At 35.3% G+C, this 16,603-nt stretch overlaps 3 protein-coding genes across 3 annotated transcripts in view; all 3 read right to left on the reverse strand.

Annotated features, from left to right (window-relative positions):
- Positions 1-16,603, reverse strand: part of cd9a (CD9 molecule a) — a 297,612-nt gene that overhangs the window by 96,861 nt on the left and 184,148 nt on the right. The window lies entirely within an intron of this gene.
- Positions 1-16,603, reverse strand: part of LOC101882393 (uncharacterized) — a 768,785-nt gene that overhangs the window by 75,225 nt on the left and 676,957 nt on the right. The window lies entirely within an intron of this gene.
- kcp (kielin cysteine rich BMP regulator) overlaps positions 1-16,603 on the reverse strand; it is an 84,120-nt gene that overhangs the window by 45,704 nt on the left and 21,813 nt on the right. The window contains exons 11-22 of the mRNA XM_087292760.1: positions 15,040-15,219; positions 12,101-12,194; positions 10,948-11,030; positions 10,292-10,385; positions 9,372-9,454; positions 8,469-8,554; positions 8,275-8,365; positions 7,756-7,855; positions 5,358-5,443; positions 4,630-4,726; positions 1,401-1,541; positions 1,001-1,098 (exon numbers count right to left, since the gene is read on the reverse strand). Coding sequence (XP_087148886.1) covers positions 1,001-1,098; positions 1,401-1,541; positions 4,630-4,726; positions 5,358-5,443; positions 7,756-7,855; positions 8,275-8,365; positions 8,469-8,554; positions 9,372-9,454; positions 10,292-10,385; positions 10,948-11,030; positions 12,101-12,194; positions 15,040-15,219 — 1,233 coding nt within the window. The remainder of the gene's footprint in view (positions 1-1,000; positions 1,099-1,400; positions 1,542-4,629; positions 4,727-5,357; positions 5,444-7,755; positions 7,856-8,274; positions 8,366-8,468; positions 8,555-9,371; positions 9,455-10,291; positions 10,386-10,947; positions 11,031-12,100; positions 12,195-15,039; positions 15,220-16,603) is intronic.

Below are 16,603 nucleotides of genomic sequence, written 5' to 3' on the forward strand. Positions count from 1 at the left end.
TTAGCCTACTCGAGGTCGCCCCCTGTGGTTGCAAATGACAGTACAATGGAATGCACGTCAAGCAATGGCTGTATAAAATAACACAGAAATGGACACTTCAATCTCCTGCAAAGCTCTGTAGATCAGCTTTGAGAAACTGTCAATCATGATGACACGCTCAAAATGTGGTCTCATAATGCTGGTGTGTAAACCTGAAAATTGTTTCCATAAAGCACGTATATCAACACACACTCTCATACACAAACATACTTGTTTTGGTGGTTTACGATAATTCTCCACCGTTGTAATATATTTTATCAAACTGTTATTAAAGCTGCATCCCAAATGGCACACTATACACATATGCACTTACAAACTCAACAGTATAGTATATGAATGTAGTGTCGTCCCAAACGGAACACTAACGTTTTTTTACAAAGCGGAAAGTCAAGGCGCTGCCTAGTTGACGTTTGATGGTTGCCAAATTCGTGAAATAAATGACCAAGCTATCAAATAATACCATGCCATGAGTACAACTGCATTCACCATCGGGAGGCGCTATAATCACTCTTGTATGAGATTTTTGCTTTCACAATTCAAAATAAACAAAAATAATCCAACATCAGTGCCTGATAGCTGCACTCTTTCCGATACGTGAGCAAAGCAGTGGCCATTAAGTGCGTGAAGTGTCCATCATTCCACACTTCATTTCAGAATAAAAAGAATACTTCAGTGTGAATGCACTACTTATACTATTTATACTACAAAATGGCGTAGAATGGTGCATAAGTATTTGATTTGAGACGCACCTACTGTCTTCTTAACCTAACCCTATCCCTAAACCCAACCCCAGCTCATTTGCATTTAAAGAGAGACACAACAATACAGAATATTTTTGCTTTCACCCAAACAGGGGTATTTAAGGCATGAAATGATGTTGATGAAGCTCAGACGCATATTTGAAGCCCGGTAATAAACATTCCTGAAGTGCTAATTATTATTTCTATACTTTTTTTTTTACCTGACAGGTGCACGTCACACAGGGATCCTGCGGGTCCTGGAATGATTGGCCGTTTTCATACACATACTCTCCGTATTGGCACTGGCCACAGTCACCACCTGTCATATAATTATCAATTACAATTGATCAATTAAACATGTCGTTATGGGATGCAATGTGACAGGTGTTATTAAAAAAAATAAATTTAAAAGCGCCATTGTGGGTGATGCTAAATTTAAACCATATTTTAAAAAACATACCCTTGGACAACAAAGGAATATATTACTAAATCTATATTTATCATACCAATTAATATCTAGCCTTCATGAATGCTGTCTGAAAACCATGCAGCCACATGGACAAGATGGTTTAAACATTTTCTCTATTCTTGTCTTCATCTTTTTTTTCTGTCTATCTTTACCTGTCACTATGGGCTCCAGACAGGACTCAGGAGTCGGACAGTTCAGACGGCACGTCACCTGTCCTGCCACACAAGAACACATCTGTTCACCGTCAGCCCATGTGGATCCTTCCTCATACTGATTGTTATTCCACACACAACCTACAAACACAGAAACAGAATCAACACACACACATTTAAGCATTCATCTGATCAAAAATTCAGTGAAAATTCAATGTAGAGGTATGTAAAATGTAATAGAATATATATATATATATATATATTTTTTTTTTAAATAATATATTTTCTATTCTAATATGTTTTATCATTTAATTTATTACTTTGATTAAAACATTAATTTTCAGTATCATTACTGTGGTCTTCTGAAATCATTCTGCTGATTTGCTGCTCAAGAAAATAATTGTTGTATTTATTGCTTATGTTAAAACAGCTGTGTTACTATTTTCTGAAGAAACTAAAACCTATTTTCTTTTCTATTTTTATATAACATTTAAATACCAACAGTCTTTATCTATTCAATATTGTTGTTTTTTTTACTAACAATCCTTTAAATTTATATAATTTTCTAGTTTACACTTTTCTGACTATACAAATTAACACAATTTTCTATTTCAATTTTTCTATTTAAAATTTTGTTGTATGCCACATTACATTAGACTGACTAGAAATTATGAAATTAATTTAATATTTTCAATATTACTTCTACTGTTCTGATTTGTAAGCCGTAAAATTTTTATTTACTTTCAGTTCATTTTGAAAGTGTCTGACAGACTGTATGTAAAATGAGAATAAGTATGTAGAATGTAAATATAATTTTTGTTACATTATAAATGACTTCACTGTCACTTGTCATCAGTTTAGTTGAAGGTGCTGTATATAAGTTTTTGACTCTTCTAAAGCATAAAATACTACAATATGTTTGCAGATATTTAAGAAACATGCTAAGTGAACATTCTTGTTTATATGAAAAACAATGATAGAGTCAGCTATTCTGCTTTGAAAAGGTGAGTTACATGCTGGATTGTCTATCTTATCTATTCTTTTAACCCGCTTTTCACTGCCAGTTTAGCTAATTATATTTCATCACCGCAGGTTGCCTTGGTAGAAAATGGTTTATTTCATTCATTCATTCATTCATTCATTCATTCATTCATTCATTTATTCAGAGAGGCTATCAAAGTATGTGCCTGTGACTGAAATACAACCTCTGGTGGACAGTAGCAGCCTCCAAAATGAGACACAGATTCAGAGTTCCACATGAGGTTATCATTCATTCATTCATTCATTCATTCATTCATTCATTCATTCATTCATTCATTTTCTTTTTGCTTAGTCTCTTTATTAACCCGGGGTCGCCACAGCGGAATGAACCGCCAACTTATCCAGCACACGTTTTACATAGCAGATGCCCTTCCAGCTGCAACCCAACTCTGGGAAACATCCATACACACTCATACACTATGGACAATTTAGCCAACCCAATTCACCTGTACTGCATGTTTTTGGACTGTGGGGGAAACCGGAGCAAAACTCCACACAGAATCTCCAACCAGCGACCTTCTTGCTGTGGGGCAACAGCACTACCTACTGCGCCACTGCATCACCCACATGAGGTTATTACTTATCAAATAATATAAATATTACAAACGTAAACATTAGGTGAGCAGGTTACATTGAAACCCCGTGTCCTAACAACACAAGATTTGGTGTGATAAGCAATTTGGCTGCATGACAGAAAATTAAATACAGCTATGCAGAAGCACAGACTAGTGCACTCACTCACAAAGTGGTAAGATTTATAACCTATTTAATACATATTAACCCTCTTTGACATTATTAAATGTACATGCTGAATCACTGATATGGGTTGGTTTGCACTGAGTCACAGTTCTAAAGTTCAATTTTAAAAGGTTTATTTTATTTTCCAGATCTGAGCAGAACTATTTGCTGCTGCTTTCAGTATATGGCAATAAATGTCATGTTATTGTTAGCATTTAACACTGAATAAAGCACATGAGGTGTACCTGAGGTGATCATTGTCATAGTTTTCATAGTTTAGCTGCAAGAAATAGAAGCCGTTTCTAATATAAGTAGAGAAATCTATAGGTGACATCTATAGACATATCTATAGACATAGACAATATATAGACAATCTATAGACATAGACATCTATAGGTGACACCTATAGACATAGTGACATCTATCCGCTTGTTAAGTGTGATGTCACGCGAAGCAGCTTTCGGGTCCAAGCTCTATTCAACTGAATGGGGAGACTCATGAAATGGTAATAATAAACGTTTACAAAGCGATTTAATACTTTCAAAAATCATGATCGCAATATATATTCATTCATTCATTTTCTTGTCGGCTTAGTCCCTTTATTAATCCGGGGTCGCCACAGCAGAATGAACCGCCAACTTATCCAACAAGTTTTTACGCAGCGGATGCCCTTCCAGCCGCAACCCATCTCTGGGAAACATCCACACACACATTCACACACACACAATTTAGCCTACCCAATGCACTTGTACTGCATGTCTTTGGACTGTGGGGGAAACCGGAGCACCCGGAGGAAACTCACGCGAAGGCAGGGAGAACATGCCTAGAACTGAGCCGAGGTTCGAACCAGCGACCCAGCGACCTTCTTGCTGTGAGGCGACAGCCCTTCCTACAGCGCCACTGCTTCGCCCCGCAATATATACAGTATGTCCATGCCTAATATCCGATAACCAGAAAGTGATGAATTTTTTTAGAAATTGGTAAAATTTTGGTATTTGTTATGCAGCAAGCCCAGAGATGGTTGTGTACACTATGATTTTATATAAAATTAACTTTAATGTGTGATATGAATATTAAGTGATCATAAAATAATAATTTCTCAACTCAAATGAATGCCAACTTGGACCCTGAAACAGTATTACAGTACATACGTCACCAACACATCACTACTTAACAAGCGAACAAGTGTAGGTTCGAACAAAAATAATATGAAAAATATTCCTTTTATCGTGTGCCGTTGCTTATGATTTAAATCAGCCTTTAAGCTCGATAGCCAGACTCGTAGTTTACTGTCAATCTGGCAACCTGTGCTTGTATTTGTTTTGATCCAGAAATGCAACACCTAGTTCCACCACTGGGTGTCAAACTTACATACTGCACCTTTAATAATAGTTCAAATCTAAAATATTTTATAGTATAATATTTTTATTCGATATGCTGTGTGTCTCACCTCTGCACGCTGGGCAGCATTGGTTAGGAGGCGCAGGAGTAGGAACTGGACAATTAGTAGGTGGGCATCTTTCCTGGTGACACCTTACATTCCCCCCCTTAAACAAAACACTAATGTTACACAAGAACCAACGGCTACAGTGACATCAAACCAAGCATAAGGAGACTTTAAATCTTTAAATATGCACATATGCAAATATAAATATGTACAAATTGAAATAAAGCTATCAAATATACTTGTAATATTTAGGAATTAGGCCGGTAGGTAGAGAAAGCCTGTATTTATTGACTGTTTAAATGCATAAGAAAAAAAATAATGCAGTCAGATCAAATGCATTAGTAACTACTGTACTTCTGGAAGTGGCCAAAGCTGGACAAGATCCAAACAAGTCAGAACTGGCTTACATCTGTATCTGGCACCACAAAGTTGTGATTGGATTGACAAAAAAATGACAATTTTAGACAATTTTAGACCAAATTAATACATTTTATAATTTAAAAAAAGTGATACATAACAACACAAGGACGTTTTTCTCAGTATTTCCAATTACATTTTTCTTCTGGAGAAAGTCTTAAATCTTTTAGTTTGGCTGGAATAAAAAAACTGCTTAGGTCATTATTAAAACAATTATGTTAAAAAATATGTAAAAAAAAATAATAATAAAAATAAACACTTGAGGGAAATATTTGGCTACTGCTTTTGTCTCCAGCTGTATATGAATAGTTCACCTTGCATGTACACAGGACACACGGACCACCACCAGGAGGCCTGAACTCTTCTCCATCTCCATAAATCCTTCCTTCATACTCACATGCTGCAAAACAGAAAATACATTTGACCTTTTTTTGTTATTATATGCATATCAAAGAGGTAATGAACTGGCTTTTTGCTTAATTTGTCCAGTACTCTGAGGTCCACTTATCACATCAAAACATCCCAATTTAGAACTTATATGTTACTTTCTGTCTGGTTTTGAATCTTTGAACACTGTTTGAATATATGGCAGATTGCAGACACCCTGGTATTTTTTTGCATAGAAGGCCAATTTGCACATTTAGAAAAGTTGGAAATTTGTGCAGATGAGCACTGCAGGTTAAAAATGCATAAATAACGAATGCATATCAAACAATCTGAATCAAACAGACAAAAGCAACAGTGAACATGCAATAAAAACAGTGGCTTACATGTCAAGGTCAAGGTCAAGGTAAAATTTATTGTATCCCGTAAGAAAAATTTGTTTTAGAAAAAAGGTTCTGCTGTACACAGACACCAACAAGACAACATGTAACATACATACACATTAAAATCTAATCCTAAAATACCTCCTAATATAAACACGATTCCATAAAATCAGTAATTTAAATTTTTTTTTTATAAAAATAAAGTACCATATGCCCCACTGCCCTCTGTTGTGCAAACCAATCCTGTTATCTTAGTCTTTGACCATCCTTCCTTACTTGCCCGTTGATCAACTTAATTGAAAAAGGAACAAAAGAATGTTTATATCTATTATGCTTGCACAACGGGACCCTATATCTTCTGCCAGAATTCATATTCCACTCATATTCCACAGACAGCACATGTGAAGAATCAGATAAAATCTTGTTGGCTTGTTGGATTGTGCACAACTCAAAGATGTCTTTTAGTGAACCAAGTGTCTTAATTCCCCATGATTTTTCCTGCCACTCTCATCAGGTTATTTACTTGGGTTTTCATTTTTACTGTCAGATTCCCAAACCAAACAATAATCCCATATCTTAAAATAGACTCTATTGTTGCTTTATAAAAAGTCATCATTATGCTGCTACTCACTCCAAATAATCTTAGTCTGCGTAAAAAGTGTAATCGCTGATGAATTCGTGCACAAAGACTTGACACCTGAGAGTGCCAATTAAGTTCACGATCAATATTCACTCCTAAATATTTATATGAATCAACCTGCTTAATGTCTTTATCATAAACCACAATAGAGTGTGTTTAGACATTATCGTCCTTTTGAAATTCCAGTCTCGAAATGTGCCTTGTTTTTTTTAACAAATCTGCAAAGTCTCGAATGACAAGATCTGGAGTTTATTAAAAACTAAACCATGTGACTTTTTGATGCGCATCCTTTAATTTATTCAGTAAATATGTTTCCATTGTGGCAGCATGGTGGCTAGATGGTTAGCACTTTTGCCTCACAGCAAGAAGGTTGCTGGTTTGAGTCTAGGCTGGGTCAATTGGCATTTCTTTGTGGAGTTTGCATGTTCCCCTAGGTGTTCCGGTTTCCCTCACAGTCCAAAGAGATGCGCTATAGGTGAATTAAATAAACTAAATTGGCCATAGTGTATGTGTGTGAATGAGTGTGGGTTAATGTTGTATATTCAGTTATTCATTTGTTTTCTTTTCAGCTTAGCGGATGCCCTTCCAGCTGCAGCCGTACACTGGGAAACATCTATACACACTCTTTCATACGCACACTCATAGAGTATTTATATATGTACAATTTATTTATGTACAATTTGGCTTATTCAATTCACCTATAGCTCATGTCTTTGGACTGTGTGGGAAACCGGAGCACCCGGATGAAACCCATGTGATCACGCGGAGAACATGCAAACTCCACACAGAAACGCCAACTGAACCAGCTTGATTACTGAACCGGTGGCCTTCTTGCTGTGAGGCGATCGTGCTACCCACTGCGCTGCGCGTGATGCCTGGTGTTGTATATTGTGCAACAAAAACCTTGTAATTAACTGCCGGTACATTTTCTCTTATTTTACAGACTTATTTCTCTCTATATTATTTCATACTCATTGTATTATTTTACTAAAATGTCAATAGAAATCTCTCAAACTGTCAAACTGTAGAGTTGAATTTTCAACATCAAAAGTCGACAGAGCAGAGATCAACATCCCATAATGCAATTCACAACCGTAAATAACTGAACTTGTGAATCACAAAATACGGAAACTGTTAGTTGACAGATATTTTCTACAGCAAAGCTTTTTATAAAGATTTGAGTTCTGAAAAAAAGCACAGGATGTTTTAAAGTACACTATTGACCTCTTACATTTCCAACGATCAAACTCATTCTCACTTCATGAGCACTTTAAAAGGAGAAAAGAGAGATATTAATGTACTTACTGTTACAAGTCGCGCAGCACTGAGTTGGTGGTTTTGTTGGATGAGTGCAAGTCGGAGGCGGACATGAGGATCCTGGGGGATCACATGACACTTGTCCACCCTGCATCGCAAAATGCACATTAAAACATTCATATTAGTACAGTTGAAGTACAGTTGGTCTAGATATTTTTAAGATACTAGAATTCAGCTTAAAGTGACATTTAAAGGCTTAACTAGGTTAAATAGGCAAGTAATGGTAAGCGAGTCATTGTTTAATGATGATTTGTCCTGTAGACTAATAATATTGAGCTTAAAATTGTTTAAAAAAATAGAAACTGCTTTTATTCTAGCCGAAATAAAACAAATCAGACTTTCTCCAGAAGAAAAAATATTATAGGAAATACTGTGAAAAATTCCTTGCTCTGTTAAACATGATTTGGGTTTGAGAAATATTTGAAGAAGAAAAAAATCTCAGGAGAGTTAATAATTCTGACTTCAATTGTATATATTTAGTCAAAACTTTTATTTAAAGTGACCCACCAAGCATTGACACCTCAAGCATGGATCCTGTCTGGATATGAAGGTTTGACCATCCTCGTAGACTTCACCCTCATAAACACATTCCGTACATCTAAACACAATACACACACAATAAAGGCCAAATGCAGAGTGGCTTGTGTGAAATGTCTACCTCATTTGCTCTTTTGGCTAAAAGCATGCTGGAATGTTAATACCGTGGACAACATTCTCCTGGTGGCGTGACTGGATTATAACAGGGAGTCGGCGGGCAGGGCAATCGATCACAGATAACATTACCATTCTGAAAAAGAAATAGTGTATTACAATCATCTTCAAAAAAATATATATATTTATTTATTTTTATTTATTTATAGTTATTTTATTTTATTTTAATTTTGAAACTAATTTCCTCTGAACCAATTTAAATCACAACATTTATATTAATTTGGCATATTTATTCAAAGTGATTTACAAAAAAATAAAAATATATGTGTAAAATAAAATAATAATGATCATAAAAGAAAAATAAAGTAAAATAAAAAAATCTTAAAAATTAAAATAAATTTAAGTAAAGTGAAAATATTATAAATAAAATAAAAAATGTATTAAAATTAAAAATAAATACATAAATAAAATAAAATAAAGCTAAATAAAATTCGATTTAGTTAGGTAAAGTAAAATAAAAAACAAATACAAATAATCTTAAAAATAAAAATGAAATAAAAAAGTAAAATATAAAATCTTCAAAATAAATAAAGTAAAATTAAATAAAAACAAATGAAAAATTCTTAAAAATAAATAAATGTAAGTAAAATAAAATAATATTAAAAACTAAAATATAGTCAAATAAAAACAAAAAAAATAAAAAAATTATATTTAAAATGAAATAAAATAAAAGAGTATAGTAAAATAAAAACAAAGATAAATAATCTTAAAACTAAAATAAATTTAAGTAAAATAAAAAATGTAAAAATCAAATAAAATATATAAATAAAATGAAGCTAAATAAAATAAAAATAAGTTAAGTAAGTAAATTAAAATCTTACAAATAATATAAAAATAAATAAAATAAAAAAGAAAATAAAAGAAAAGAAAAACAAATTCTTAAGCATTCTTACCTCACATCTACAGGAGCCCTCACACACTGGTCCAGATGGCAGAGGCATCCCATTTGGGACATCTAATCCATTGAGATTACATCCTGTAAGAAAAATATAATTCAAACTCTTACAAATATAAGTAGACATTTATCACACATTTCTATCTATATACTACTTTGACATAGCCATAGATTACCTTTAAAACAATTTTACCCTTACCTTTAAACCAAAGCTTACCTTTAAATACCCCTTACCTTTAAAAATGTAAATTTTTTCAGTGCATATACATATGTAAACAGATCATGTTACTTTCAAATCCTGAACTGGATGCTTTTTAAAAAAATTTTAATTCATGTCTCCATAATCGGTTCATGGTGGTTCATTCCGCTGTGGCGACCCCAGATTAATAAAGGGACTAAGCCAAAAAGAAAATTAATGATAATCTTTAATCCAAATAATTTATCCCCCTCCCCCTCCATTCTTCAGTGACATCTCTTCTCTTCTATGATTGATGTTTACCAGCATGGGGGCAGGATCAACTTGTCACTCACATAAGATCCACCGATAATAAAACCCAATCATCCAATCAATTCCACAAGAACAAAATCAAGCCCCCTCCCTCATTTGTTCAAGCTCAAGGATTTATAAATCATAACAGGAAGCTTTAAGTTCATGTTATTCATAAATTCTGCATTTATAAGGTTGTACACTACACACCATCACAAATGGGACAGCATGATCCCGGAGGTGGAGATAAAGGGTTTGTAAAAAAATAAAAATAAATAAATTAATAAATTAAATTAAATTAAATTAATTAAATTAAATTAAATTAAATTAAATTAAATTAAATTAAATTAAATTAAATTAAAAACACAATAGGAAGATTCCAGTTCAGTACATGTTATTCAATAATTATGTATTAGTAAGTATGTACACACCTTCACAAACAGGACAGCAGGATCCCGGAGGTGGAGAAGCAGGGTTTCTACATGGGACATTACAGCGTTCATGTTCACACTGGATTTTACCTTCCTTCATAGAGAAAAAAAATGACAATTAACATTAAAACACTGACAGTCAATGATACATCTAAGGCTTTGTTTACCTCTGGTATTAAGATGCATTTAGTCAATCTGCTCGTAAGTAGATGATGTAGTATGAACAGGGTCTGAAATGTTTTAAATTTGTCTTATTTTGTCAAATGTACACATTTTTTTACTAAAATAGTGGAAAACGTATTTGATCGGATTGTTTTATGAACAAAAAAACTTTATTAAACCTGTGGTTTAAAGTTAAAGACAGACCACAGCATTTAAATGGGACCTATTATGCCTCTTTTTACAAAATGAAAATTAAGTCTCTGAGGTCCTCAGAGTGTGTACATGAAGTAGAGACAAACACTCACCCCCTCTGATAAATTAGCAAAGTGTTCAAAAAATGAAAAAGAGATGGATTAAAACACCAGATGAACACAGAAATTTGTCTCCGTCTGCTTGCAATCTTTTATAGCTAAAATGCATCTTAATACCAAATGAAACAAGGCCTAAAAATGCTAATCAATCTGTAATGTGATCAGTATCTGATGATGACCCACTGTGCAGGTACAGGTTGAGCAGTGGTCGCTTGGATGCCTCCACTGAGAGCCATGCAGATGCCACACATTTTCCTGAACACAACCTTTAGATCAAACAGAAGACAATGAGATCATCTAAAATTAGACAATTCCAGCATTATGGATGTGACATCTCAAAGCAAGTTCACAGGGAAAGTGTATGTTAACATTATATTGAAACATCTGCTTATATTTTCCAAAACAACTAACCACAGAGTTCTACCCAATTTACCTATAGCGCATGTCTTTGGACTGTGGGGAAAATCGGAGCACCCGGAGAAAACCCATGCCAACACAGGGAGAACATGCAAACTCCACACAGAAATGCCAACTGACCCAGCTGGAACTCGAACCAGCGACCTTCTTGCTGTGAGGTGACAGTGCTAACTACTGAGCCAATGTGCCGCCCCTCAGTGGATTCATTTTCACAAATTTACTGTTTACCTCAAGACTAACAATCTGCGCCGGCAAAATTAACAGTAATGTATGGGATCATGCAGGCTTAAAGGGTCATGACACCCCCCACTTTCGGTTCAGGTCTACCTCAGAAGTTTTTCAAAAGATGCATCATAATGGGGGTGGAGCTCCGCGAGCAAAGGGCAGGAGTGGGCGTGGCCAGCAGGGGAGAAGAAGGGCAGTCGGCTCACAAAATGAGACGCATGATTTTACAATTTACAAAGTTAAAATGCAAAGAAATAAACAGTTATTTAACGCCCTGCTATATTTGTTATTAATAATTTCATATACAGATAACCACAATTTATATCATTATAAAGATAATCGTGTTCATATAAACACTATAAATGAGGACTTCTCCCTCAATCCTCGGGTCTGAATGCAGACTCAGAGCAGCAGGTCTCTTGCCCTGTCTATTTTAACCATTAGCCCTGTTGGTAATCTGGAGGATTTAGGCAAACACAGCAGCACAGCGATGTGTCTAAATGTGAACGAACTCCTGATAAAACACAACGTCCACCATTCTCCAATTCTCATACTGCTCTCCTGACAAAAATGCTTGCTGCACACAAACAGCTTTGCTATATCGGCCCTGACAGCATCACGGGGAAAACCATGCAACAAACCCTGTGGATCATGGAAACAAAAACATACGAGCCTTTATGAACACCGCACTCACTTCGACACCGGGGACAGCACTGTCCTCCTACAGTCTCCAGCAGAGTACAGGGAAGTTCAGGACACAACTCAGGGTTACACACTATATTCCCAGCCTAAAAAGAGATCAAGAGAACACACACACACACACGTGCACATACACGCACACACGCACACACACGCGCACGCACGCACGCGCACGCACGCACACACACACACACACACACACACACACACACACACACACACACACACACACACACACACACAATATCTGCTCAATTACAGCTGGTTTCAAAGGTAAAGCTTTAATAACTTACTTGTTAACCTTAAGCTTTAAAGGGGACCTATTATGCATATTTATTTATTATGTAAAATAAGTATCTGATGGCCCTAGAGTGTGTATATGAAGTTTCATCTCAAAATACCACACAAATAATGTTTTATAACTCTTTAAATCTGACCCGTTTAGGGTTTTAATCTAATTGTGCCATTTTGGTGACTCTTGATTTAAATTCTGAGATTGCAATCTTTTCAAGTGGGCGGAGCTACAAATGCATACGCGTCAGCATAGTGGCAGATTCAGAAACAAGACTAACGTCCTATGCTAATGAGGGAGAGATGGTCACTAATGGGCGGGGCTTTTCCCTCTGATGATGCATATAAAGGGAGAATGTCAATCAAAGCGTTTCTGCAGATTGTTTTTATCAAGTGTGATTATAAAATATAAAATGAATAAATTTTCTACCATTAGAAGCTGCTTATATTCACACACTGCTGCCACACAACTGTCTTTAAACCATTGAAAAAGTGATTTTTGCATAATATGTCCCCTTTAAAAGAAAACACAGAAAAGATCATAAAGCATAGGTCTCAAACATCGATCGCAAAACAGCTGATCTAGTAGTGTCTAGTGCTGGATCCCAATTCGCATACTTATACTACGCCCTAAAAGTATGTACTTTTTTTGTGAAGGAAAAGTTAACACTTTTAAGTTTGCAACAGAAGAGTATGCAAGCTCTGGGACATACTACTTCCTCTTTAACAGATCGTTGTGTTGCTTAATTATGCCCCCTGTCAATCATCCACACACCATCCACGTTTCTGTCGTATTTAACTTTCTACCTTATTAAAGAAGCAGCAGCTGGATAATTATGCATTCAACGTTCAGGTGTCCAAACGCGTCTTTATATAAGTTCAGTATTGTTGTTGCAGATGAAATATAACACAGATAATGTGATTTAAATATTTTCCAGTGGGCTAGATATTGACTAACAGTCATTCAAACATCTTTACCAAAGCCTCTCTACTTGACTGTCGGTCAAATTCGTGTCCAATGTGCAATGTATTGTGGTGGGCAATATCAGTGGTTAGAGTATGGACGCTTCTACACTTAAATTTTCGACCGGAAATACCAAACCATACAGGAACCTCTGGCATACTCTTTCCAACGTACTATGGTTTGGGACACACTAATTCTATTATCAAATACTATTTAGGACGGATAGTACAGCATTGTAGTCTTGAACACCTTGATTAGTTGGATCAACTGTGTTTGATTAGGGTTGGAGCAAAACTGTGCAGAGCTGTGTGTGGCGGTTTGAGACCTATGCCTAAAAAGCATCACACTTTTCTTAATTTGGGGGCCTGAAAATATTTACTTACTTTATATATATTTATATTTTTATATATATATAAATACAAATAATAAACTCAATACAGATGAAGTCAAAATTGATAGCCCAACTGATGAAATTATTTTATTTCTTCTGGCCTTATTGTTTTTTTTTAATTAGCTGGAATAAAAACTGTTTAAAATTTTTAATAACATTTTTTAAGGTCAATATTTATGGCTCCTTTAAAATGTTTTTTTCTTCGATTATCTACAGAACAAACCGATGTTGTCCAATGACTTGCCTAATTAACCTAATTCGCTATATGCTATTATTGTACAATTAATTACACAAATAAGCCTTTAAATAACACTTTAAGCTGAATATCTTGCAAAATTCATTCATTAAATTATTTTCCTTTAGCTTAGACCAGTGGTTCTCAAACTGTGGTACGCGGACTTCCTTCTAGTGGTACACGGAGGAATGAAATATGTCATGTACATGCTACATATATTTCAAAATGTATCAAAAATGATGTATATAATATGCCATATATGACACATAGCCTATATTTCTGAGGTGATCTGCCACATTTTTTTTTAACTGTGCAGAGTTGTAGCTGCTGTACTAGGCCTACTAGGCTACTGTATTTCAATACTGCTCATTATGGTGGTACTTGGAGAGACTATTTTTTTCTGAGGTGGTTCTTGATGAAAAAAGTTTGAGAACCGCTGGCTTAGACCATCATTTATCAGGGGTTGCCACAGTGGAATGAACTGCCAACTATTCCAGCATATGTTTTACGCAGCAGATGCCCTTCCATTCGCAACCTAGTACTGGGAAACACCCATATACTCTCACTAATACACTACGGGCAATTTAGTTTCATCAATTCACCTATACCGCATGTCTTTGGAGTGTGGGGGAAACCGGAGCACCCGGAAGAGACCCATGCCAACATGGGAAAGCCATGCAAATTCCACACATAAATGTCAACTGGCTCAGCCGGGACTTGAACCAGGGACCTTCTTGCTGTGAGGCGACAGTGCTAACCACTGACTCACCGTGTCACCTTCTTGCAAAATATCTAGTGAAATATTATGTACTGTCATTATGTCAAAGATTTAAAAAAATAGCTGTTGGAAATTAGATATTAAAAGTATTAAGTTTAAAAAAATTCAATAAACATCCCTTCAAAAAAAGGTCTAATCATTTTGACTTCAACTATAAAAAACCAAAGCATTTCTTTGACAGTGAGGCTCACTATAATGTATATAAACGATAAAATAATATCATAAGTAAAACAAGATAGCAGGGAAAGCAATTAGTATGTCCAGCAAAGCCTTACACTGCACACACAGTGTTTGCAGGGGTCGCTTGAGTCTTGAAAAGAGACGCCGTCTAAGACAATTTGGCCATCAAAATAACAGCGGGAACAATCTCTGCAGCAGGAGCCAAATGGTGGCTTCACCCCATCCTGACAGGTCTGTGGACATCGCTGCACGTCCACACATTCCTGATTTCCACCCTGATGAACCAGATACAACACATAACATGGCTCCATACATTTGCAAACATTAACATGCAGATACACTACTGCATTGATTGTATAGCGCAAATTGTGTAAATTAAGTTTTAAGTTCTGCCATCATTTACTCATCCTCCACCTGAGTTTCTTTCTTTTGTTGTACACAAGGAAGATATTCGGAAGAACGTTGGAAAATGTGACTTCCATGGTATTTTTTTGTATCTACTATGGATGTCAACGGTTACTTTTTTCCTTCATTATATCATGTTTATATAGAGTTAGCATGTTTTTATATATGACATCATGTTCTTTGAGTGTTAAAGAGAAGAAAGAAACTAATAGAAGTTTAGAACCACTTGAGTTTGAGTAAATAGTGAGAAAAATTTTTGGGTGAACAATCACTTTAATAGAGACTAGAGATAGAACACAGATGAACTGTACCAATAGAAGATCTGGGGCCTGTTTCAGTAAGGAGGTTCAACCAACTCGGAGTTTAAACTTGAACTCTGAGTTGATTTACCGAGAGATAAAAAACTCTGAGTTTTCGGTTTAGGAATAGCTGATCTGAGTTTGGTCAATCAACTTTAGCGTGTGAAAACGGCTCAAGTTAATGTGTAATTTTACATTTGAAGTATTTAAATATTTAAGTATAATAAAATAAGTAACGTAATGAGTGACGTTTTTAACATTTTTACACGTTCCCACTTTTATACATGTTCAGTTTTACTAGATTTAAAAGTGCACTTGTGTGTCTGCCTTTTTCATTGATCAAGTGATAAAGGTTGATATGACATTTAGAATGTAAGCAGAGCTAAACTAGTGTTTAGAACGAATAATAATCCCATTATTCTAGTTACACTACACTTGTCCTTGTTGAAGGTCAGTGAATTTAAGCTAATTATTTATTACAAAAGGACAAGCCATTCTCGTGCTTGACTTTGTTCTTTGAGTGACAGAAACTTAGGCAATAGCTATGTTTCCATCCAAATATACTATGTGCAAAACTGGATTATCGCAAAAAAAAGTGTGCAAATAAAGCAGCGTTTCCATCCAGTGAGTCAAAGAGAACAAATTCGTCACTTCCTGATTAACTGGCGCCAAATATCAACAGTAAAAACAGAATTTACTGCGGTAGAAGAAGCTGCGTCAATCTTTTCTATATTTAATAAATGTACTTGCACCTCAGAAGACAATGCTGACACACAATGAACATGTGGGGGCGTTTGAAGCCATGAGACGCGGAGAACAGACGCTCTTGACACACTCCAGACGCTCTGGAGGTCATTAATAATATACGATAATACTGAAACAGTAAAGGAGTTTTAGAACGAATGAGCAAAACAACATTTAAGATGTTTTAGAGTGTGCTCAGCCTGCTGGTTTG

This window comes from Danio rerio, chromosome 18 (assembly GCF_052040795.2).
Source record: "Danio rerio strain M-AB ecotype USA chromosome 18, GRCz13ab, whole genome shotgun sequence".
Classification (NCBI taxonomy): Eukaryota; Metazoa; Chordata; class Actinopteri; order Cypriniformes; family Danionidae; genus Danio; species Danio rerio.